The 9,360-nt window shown below is 51.4% G+C and overlaps 1 protein-coding gene across 1 annotated transcript; it reads right to left on the bottom strand.

The window, feature by feature from the left end:
* Positions 1 to 2,461: 2,461 nt before the first annotated feature.
* Positions 2,462 to 3,919, bottom strand: Hnrnpa0 (heterogeneous nuclear ribonucleoprotein A0). Its single transcript, XM_052157350.1, is given in 2 exon segments — positions 2,462 to 2,798; positions 2,800 to 3,919. Coding segments are annotated over 2 exon segments (888 nt in total). The 5' UTR covers positions 3,387 to 3,919; the 3' UTR covers positions 2,462 to 2,497.
* Between the last annotated feature and the right edge of the window lie 5,441 nt (positions 3,920 to 9,360).

Below are 9,360 nucleotides of genomic sequence, written 5' to 3'. Positions count from 1 at the left end.
TCTGGCCTCCACCGATGCTCTGTGAAAGGTTCATGCTCACACAAAAGTCAATGTAAGGATCTCCCACACTCTTAACTAAAGCTTTTAGAACTTACATTCAAGCTTTGAAATACAAAGAGCTGTGCACTGGGGCAATTTCATGTTGAAAAACCAGAAAATATCCAAGCATGAAAAGCTATTCTCAAAGGAGTGGTGGATTCTTATCACCACCTCCGGTCAGCTAAGCTTCAAGTACTCTATTCAGATTCTCACTGGTCAATCAAGACATCAAACAGTTGTCCACCCATTTAAAAAGCTCCAAAGGTTGCTAGGGGAAACACAGGAAGTGCTTACAAAAATATTACCGTTTTTTCCTTTCCTACAATTCAATGATATTCATCACTAAGGGTGAACACTGAGCTGTTAATATACCACGAACTGTAGGACCTAATGGAATTTTAGGTCATCCACCTTTTTACAAAATCACTATTACTGAAAAACCACCTGACGTGTGAGATCTCCCACAGTACCTACCAGCTCAGTCTTTTCATCCTAAATACCCGCAAGTCAGAGGTAACATGTACGGGCCTTTTCCTGTATCCTAGAGGGACCCCAGGAAGCCCGCATTAGACCGTGTGATTTCAAGCAGAATTTAAGGGAGCAAGAACAATGAGCAAAGACCCTCACCCAGGCCCCCCTGCCGTAAGCAAGCACACTCCTGCACTGTTGCCTACTGAGCCAACTGGCCAACTACTCATCCTCTTACCTCTTTAAGACCTTAGTAACTACAGTATTTTGGCAAGAATCAGATCTTAGAAATTATACAATGAAAACTTAAAATGTGGCAGTTCCAACATTAAAATATTTTAAAAGAAAAAATCTTTCCCCAAAAGCTTGATGCCATAAGGCTTTAGGCTTCCAAAATCCCAGTCAAATCCTTACCATGCCATTAAGTCCAGTAAGTTAACTGGTACTCTGATCCCGCCCACCAGGTTATACATACTCTCACTCAATCATGTAAGAATTGAATTCTTTATTTGTGATATCCATAAACGTTGCTATTCTATGTTTCTATCCAGGAAGGCAATTTTCTCCTATTATCAGTTTTTGTTTTTTTTATAAACAACAACTTGAATTCTATTGCATGAAGGGCTACAAATACACGTTAACCAAGCAGAATACAGATATTTTGTTTTACAACTTGCACCTAAACCCCAGTACACACAGCTGCTTCAGTAGCTATCAGAGCAGTTTGGGGCTACTGCCCAAGCTATGCATAGCAGTTTACATATTCGAATCTCACGTAGAAAAAGTGACTGGTGCGGGCTGTTTGCTACACTCCTGGGAAGCCCGTCTCAGCCACAAGTAAATGTGGACCTCTCAAGTCTGCAGACTTCTGACGGCAAACTGCTAAATCTGATGAAATTGTCCTGAACAAGTTGGTATGTCTAAACCACTGTCTTGCAGCTCTGCGGCCACTCTACCAGCAGATGGCGCTACATCCGTTGGACTTAGGACAAAGTTCAGACTTAGGGAAGAAACGTTTTTTTTTTTAAACCTGCTCTGAAAATACATTTAAAAAAACTCATTTAGTGTTAGGGTAAAATAGAACCCTTATTTGTAACCATTCATTACAGACAAACCAATAAGGATGAAACTAGGTCATCTAAAAAAGTTTTAAACAGTTTATATGAATGAGAACACATGCTTTAAACACAAACTATTTCTTTTAAAACTACACAGTACATATTTTGAAGTAAATTCTCATAGAAATAAGAACCAACCATGTCAAGATAAGCAAATCGCTTATTACAAAGAGATGGATGCACAAGAACTAAAGAGCCACATCCACCACTTCAAAAAAAATTTTTTTGTCTGTAAAAGGTAAATTCAACACATCACTAACTGGGCAAACAGGAAGGGGAAAAAAAAAAAAAAAAGAACCCACAAGACCTCCTTTAAGCTTCTCCAAGTACACATCAAACCTAACAAAAATATCCTTTAAAACGGTAAGGAGTGGATCCTAGGAAAAAAATGTTAGACATGTACGGTCAAACACAATGATTTATTAAAAATAAAACGTAAAAATGATTTTTGTACATATGCTTCCAAATTTCAGGCATGGGATCCAAGTAGGTTTCATAGAAAACGCTGTAGCCAGGTATCAAGTCCTTACAACAAAGTAAACTACCCTCCCGCCCAACCCCCACCCAGGTTTTGCTACAGAATCAGCAAGTTCACTCCCGCCCGCCCGCCCCAAAAAAACACAAATTAAAACAAGACATTTTTGCTAGTATAAAAACGACCAAGGTCCAAGTAATAATAAAAAAATAGAGTCCATCAATGACTGTAACACAAAAATGTGTGTGTGGGGCCGAGTCCACCTTCGGGGGAGGGGGGACGGGCAGGCAAGCGGGGGGGTCGTGCCCCCCAGGGTGAGCGGCTCCCCGAGGGCACCTGGGGCGGGCGCGGAGGGCGAGCATGGCCGCGCCCGCCGCCGGCATCCGGAACCCGGCCTCTAGAACGAGCCTCCGCCGTAGCCGCCGCCGCCGTAGCCGCCTCTGTACGGTCCACTGTTGCTGCGGCCGCCCCAGCTGCCGCCGCCGCCGCCGCCGCTCTTCATCGGCCCGTACGAGGACTGGTGCTGGCTGTAGCTGCCGAAGCCGCCGAAGCCGTTGCCGTAGTCGCTGCCGCCATACGAGCCGCCGCCGCCGCCCCCGTAGGCGCCGTAGCCCCCGTAGCCGCCGTAGCTGTTGTAGCCGCCGCCGCCGCCCTTGGCCAGCCCGTTCTGGTCGCGGCCGCCGCCGCCGCGCCCCCCGGCCGCCGCCGCGCCCGCCCCGGGCCGCCCGCGCGCCCCCGCCGCCCGCGTGGATATCCTCCTTGGGCACCGCCTTCTTCACCTCCACGCGGTGGCCCTGGATCGGGTGGAACTTGACCACCGCCGCCTTGTCGGCCGCGTCGTGGCTCTGGAAGTAGACGAAGCCGAAGCCGCGCTTCTTGCCCGACTGCTTGTCGGCGATGATCTCCGCCTTCTCCACCGCGCCGAACTGCGAGAAGTGCTCGATCAGGTCGCCCTCTGCCACGTCGCCCTTGAGGCCGCCCACGAACAGCTTCTTCACCTTGGCGTGCGCCCCGGGCCGCGCCGAATCCTCGCGCGACACGGCGCGCTTCAGCTCCACCGTGTTGCCGTCCACCGCGTGCGGCGACGCGGCCATGGCGGCGTCCGCCTCCTCCACGTTCGAGTAGGTCACGAAGCCGAAGCAGCGGGAGCGCTTGGTCTGGGGGTTCACCACCACCACGCAGTCCGTCAGCGTCCCGAAGGCCTCGAAGTGGCCGCGCAGCCCCGACTCACTCGTCTGGACGTTGAGGCCGCCGATGAACAGCTTACAGAGCTGCGAGTTCTCCATGTCGGCCGCCCGGGCCCTGCCCCCGCCCTGCGCACTCCGCGGAGTCGCCGTCGCCGTTAGCGGTCGCCGAGGCCTCGTCGGAGCCCGGGCCCGGCCGCCGCCGCCGCCGGCGGGGAAGAGGCGGGAGGGGGAGGGAAGGGGCGCGCTGCTGCCCGAGGGCGAGCCGAGGACGCTGGAACCCTACCAGGGCCGCCGCGGCCGCCACCTCCGCTCCCCTATCAGGACACCACACAAAGAGGCCGCTGAAGGCGCGCGCACCCTCCCCGCGCGGTGCGTCACCAGCGACGCCGGACCGCCAGCCAATCGCCTCCGCGCTCGCCTTGGTCCCGCCCACCGCGCCGCAGCGCCGCTCTAGGCCGCGGCCTCCCCGCCCTCCGCGGTTTCCGTCCGGGCCTCGGGCCCCTGGGTGTCCGCTGCTCCTTCCGCCTCCGCGCTCGCACTCGCTGCGGGGCCGCAGTACACCGGAGACGGCCCACTAGAACCCTCCGCGCGTATCCGCGGAGCGTTTCCTGTCAGCCGCGCGGCTGTTCCCGTAGCCTTCCCTCCCTCCCCTCGCCGGATCCTCAGGCCCAACTCCGCAGTGGCGTTCGCGCCAGCCCCTTGAGGGACGTATCCCGCCAGCCAATCAGCGACTGCTCCTCAAACCCACTTCCGTTTTCCGCTGCTGCGGGACGGGCGCGCTCTTCTCGAGCGCTGGTCCGGCGCCTCGCGTGCGGAGCCGGCTGTCGCCCGCACGCTTAGTCCTCGCGCGCCCTCGCGGGAATTCTGGCCGTTCCCAACGGATCTGCCCGGGGGCCCCGCGCGGGCTTTTTAAAAACTTGACTGTTGGGGCCGCTCGCACCTGGCGTCAGCTTCCCTCGGGCGGCACAAAGATGGAGGGCAGAGGCCTGACCCCCCCCAAGGCGGTTATTGGCCGTTTACGGTGGGCTGGTGGCTCGATACAACTAATGTGACTCTTGCCCCGTGCCACTCTGCTCGCCGAAGCGAGCCCGTGAGAAGTAACAACTCCAAGGCCCGTCAGACCGGGTGGTCCAGACAGGCCCGAGCCTGGCCCGTGGTAGCCGCTAGCGGTGCTCCGCCCTGTTACTCTGCGGCAAGCCCTGCGGACATGTTCGTGCGAGCCAGCCAGCGTTTAGTCAGCCCCGTCCGCACACTGCAAGCTTTGAGCCGGGCTGACCTCGAACTCCCGAGCACTAGATTGCAATCATGTTCTATGGGATTTCATATTTTTATTACGTTCTCACCGCCATCCGAATTGTCGTTTGGGAATTAAATCCAGGGGGCTTAACTAGAGTTGGAGCAGTGCCCCCGATGCAATCCCCCTGCTGCGTTACTTCCCATATCCCTCATTCTAGGGCACCCCTGTGCCCTGCAGCCAGCTTCTACTGGGCTGCCAGCTTCATGAATACATACAACCATCATTTTGCCAACCTTACCCATATAACTAGATTTTAAAAAAAAAATTGAAAAAGCTGTCGGGTGCTTAGTGATCACAGACAAGATCTCGATTTCTACAATGTCTTAGGGTCTCTACTGCGGCAACGAAAACGCTGTGACAAAAAGAGCTGGGAAGGAAAGACTATTTGGTTTACATTTCCAGATCATAATCTGTCACTGGAGGAAGTCAGGACATGAACTCAAGCAGGACTGGGCCCTGGAGGAAGGAGCTGATGCAGAGGCTGTGGGAGGTGATGCTCACCGCCTTGCTTCACATGCCTTGCTTGGCCTGCTTTCTTAAAGAACACGGGGCCATCAAGGATGGCCCCCACCTTTGATGGCCCCCACCCACAATGAGCCAGGCCCTGCCCACTGATCACTGAGAAAATGCCCTCTAGCTGAATTTCATGGCCTTTCCTCAATTGAAGCTCTGTTCTCTCTGATCATCTACCTACCTTCTATCAGGTTGACACACAAAACCAGCCAGTACATACAACAAGGAAAATTTAGGGTTTGGTTTTTTCATTTTAAAATAAACTAGATGGCTGAAGAGATGAATCAGTGGTTAGCAGCACCTGCAGCTTCCAGAGGACCTGAGTTCTGATCAGTTCCCAGCACCCAGGTCAGGACTTCAGTCTAAATGAAGCTCTGCCTTCACAGGAACCTGCACTCATGCATGTGCAGGCACACACACCTACATGTAAATTTTTTTAAACATTATTTATTATATGTAAGTACACTGTAGCTGTCTCAGACACACCAGAAGAGGATGTCAGATCTCACTATGGGTGGTTGTGAGCCACCATGTGGCTGCTGGGATTTGAACTCAGGACCTCTGGAAGAGCAGCCAGTGCTGTTAACTTCTGAGTCATTTCTCCTGCCTCAGGTCTTTATTTTTTTATTGACTTTGGTTTTTGACAGTTTGTGATTTTTCTCTCCCATCCCTGCCAGCCCAGCTCTCCCTATCCATCCCCTCCTCAGATTCACGACAACTTTATTTTGCAACCATTTAGTTTGACCAGGGCTATCATTTGAGTATCGGGCATGGAGCCTGGCGGGGCTCCATTCTTGAACGTGTCATTGACAAATAGGTCAAAAGTGAGGGTAAGAACCCACGAGTCCCTATGCCACCCATGCCTCACTGTGAGGGGCCCATTCTTGGGTAGACCTCACGCAGGCGTCCATAGCAGCTGTCAGTTGTGATCACAACAGCTGTATCTGGACTAGAAGATGGTGTTTTACAGTGCTTTACAGTGCTTTACACACACACACACACACACACACACATACGTTTCCTGAGCCTTAGAGAGCATTATACCTGACTCTCTATTACAATGCTTCAGTAACTGATTTCCTCCTACACCAGCAGGCCCTGCCTTCCCATTGTGGTCTAGAAAGGGTAAAGTAAGGAGAGTGCTTACAAGCTGTGTCAGCTGAGAGACACTCCCATGAGTTGCGACATTTGACCCACTAAAGTTCCGTCCTAGGGATCTGTTCTCACCCTCATCTAGTGCAGCAGACCGGGTGACAGGACGGAAGGAGCAGCAAGCAGCAGGGACACCTCGGGAATTAGCAGGCCAAGCAAACCTCCCAGCTCTGTCACAGCTGAGCTAGAGCACCTGCGATGTGAGGAGTGGCCAGTGGGGTGGGGCAGAAGGAGAGAAGGTGAGAATGGAGAAGAAAAGGCTCTCCAGAGCCACAGAGTGGGAAGTGCAAGCTCTGGTCACCAGGAGAGTTCCACAGCACTAGCAAGTCTCTAGGGACACCCAGGCCCACAGCTGTAACTCGGTGCTGTCAATGCTGAGGGATACCACACCCTCAGACCACATAGAGCCGCAGCACTCAAGGGTCCCCATGTCTGAGGCCTGCAAGGAGCCTGACCCTGGAAGGTGCCACCCACTGTGTCTCCCACCTCATGCTGCCCTGGCTTCCCCTCAGCTACTCCCTGCGCAGAAGGACCCTCCAGCCAGTTAGACAAAGGTGCCAGAGCAGATCCTCCAGCAACAACCCTGTATGTCAAAGCTGGGCTTCATACTACAGTAACCAAAGCTAGCATCAAAGGCAAGGAGACAAACCCAGACGATAAAGGAGCTATCATATCGACCAGATCGTCTATCATGGAGATCCTAATGGGTACAAGATGATTCCCTGTCTCTACTTGTGTCTTGCAGATGTCCAGTGGAATCTCACCTTAGACCAGCATGTGGGTCATGACCCACTTGGGGGTTACCTAAGACCATCAGAAAGCATCACAATTCATAACGTTACCAACATTACAGTCATGAAGTAGCAACAAAAATAATTTTATGGGTTGGGGGTCACTACAACATGAGGAACTGCTTGAAGGGTCTCAGCATTAGGAAGGTTGAAAACCATTGCCTTAGACTAAGTATAATACTTCCCTTGCTGAATTTTTACAAGGATCAAAAAAGTTTTGTTGGGTAGCAATTTCCTCTGAGATAAAAACCTTACAACTTCAAGGGACGCTCCTTAAGACACCAGCAAAGCATCCTGTCCTGCAGGGACATCTGAAATTCACCAGATTCACCTAGCTCCTCCCTCATCCGAGGACCTCTGAGGAATAAATGCTGCTGAGAAAAATTCTCAGGTCAGCAGAACTGCCTGGAAGACACGGCCTGCACAGCTGCCTGCAAGTTGCGTGGTGAGGTCCAGGTTCCCAGTGTCCCAGAGCTGCCACCCACTCTGGGGCAGGCATCGTGCTGATGTAGCTGTCTTTGAGGCAACTCCACGTCTATAAGTAACCCCAGTAAAACTCGCTACCTCACTAAGTTGGAGCTTTGTAGTATTCTTACTGTGGTCTGTTGTCAGCTCCTTGTGTAGAGTGAGTAGACATTTTCTCAGGGATGGCCCCACATAACAGATAAATCAAATGAAGAAGCAAGGCTATCACCACAGCCAGTTGCCCAAGCTCTGTTTTCTATTCCGTCCTACCTTCCTGTACATAAAGAGTCAAGTTAAAGAAATACAACAGACTGGAAGCATCCCTTTGTGGCTGGGTAGTGGTGGCACACGCCTGTAATCCCAGCACTCTAGGAGGCAGAGGCAGGCGGATTTCTGAGTTCGAGGCCAGCCTGGTCTACAGAGTGAGTTCCAGGACAGTCAGGGCTATACAGAGCAACCCTGTCTCCAAAAAACAAAACAAACAAACAAAAAAAAGAATCCCTTTGCTTCTTAACTCAAAATTTTTAAACATTTAAGAATCCAAGGAAGAGCCGGGCAGTAGTGGTGCACGCCTTTAACCCCAGCACTTGGGAGGCAGAGGCAGGCGGATTTCTGAGTTTGAGGCCAGCCTTGTCTACAGAGTGAGTTCCACAGGACAGCTAGGGCTATACAGAGAAACCCTGTCTTGAAAAAGAAAAAAAAAAAAATCCAAGGAAGATACTGCCACTTTGATATCATTAATGTACCTAGATAACTGCATCTGAGGTGTTTCTGCCATTCATTAGCATATACCACAGCAGTCCCGTAAGATTTTACCCTCTAGTGACACTGGAGTTGCTGAGTGTTAATTAGTATAGGTAATTCTGTCATGTTTGCACACTGAACGCACCTAATGGAGCACTTCTTAGAAAGTTACACATCCCTGTGGCTTAGCAATGTGTGACTGCAGTTGCAAAATGTCACCTGAACAGAGGAAACACTGTCTGACCCCAGGTTGAGTCTGCATATTCAGTAAGGGAAAAATCAAAATGCACAGCCTAGCAAGCTCACTGTCAGGAGTGGCAGAAGGCAGAGTGTCTACCCCAGCCCTTTCCTCTATCCCTACATTTCCAGAGAGTCAAAGCCAGGCTCACATCACACTCCTCAGAGTCTGCTTCTCTCATCTCTGTTGCTACACGGTATCCCTGCAGTCAGATGAAGCCCCATAAACAGTCAACTCTGCCCAAGGATGCCACAAGGTCACCTGCTGCCATGGTTAATCTTATTTATATTTCAGCCTGGGTCTCTCTACACAGCTCTACTTATTCTCTACACAAGCCAGGCTGGCCTTGAACTCACAGAGACCTTTGTCCTCTGCCTCTCCAGTGCTGGCACGAAAGGTGTGTGCCACCAGGACAAGCCTAATGTTTATCGTGCACTTGACTGGACCTAGGTAAGACTATCTGGGCATGTCTGTGAGGATGCTTCTAGAAAAAAGTTAACTGAGGTAGGAAGTGGAAATGTTTGAGGGTTTTTTGAGACTCCGTTGTGTCATGTGATATTTTTGGAAAACTGTCTTACAAGTGCTTTTCCTGAAGCAGACATGTGAGGGGAAGTTTTGTTGAAAACAGACAGGTGGTGTTTTTCTGGAAATTGCCTGGAAAAGGGGCATTGTGATGTTTTGCTGGAGCAGATGCTTGAGAGAACTCATGATGTTGGGAAAGGATATAAGGCGGGGGCTGGAGAGGTGGCTCAGCGGTTAAGAGCACTGACTGCTCTTCCAGAGGACCTGAGTTCAATGCCCAGCACTGGTGACTCACAACCATCTGTAATGGGATCCAGTGCCCTCTTCTGGTGTGCCATGAAAACATGACAG

This window comes from Apodemus sylvaticus, chromosome 14 (assembly GCF_947179515.1).
Source record: "Apodemus sylvaticus chromosome 14, mApoSyl1.1, whole genome shotgun sequence".
NCBI classification, from domain to species: Eukaryota; Metazoa; Chordata; class Mammalia; order Rodentia; family Muridae; genus Apodemus; species Apodemus sylvaticus.
Note: the sequence above shows the minus strand (reverse complement) of the source record. Positions and strands in the feature narration are given on the sequence as shown.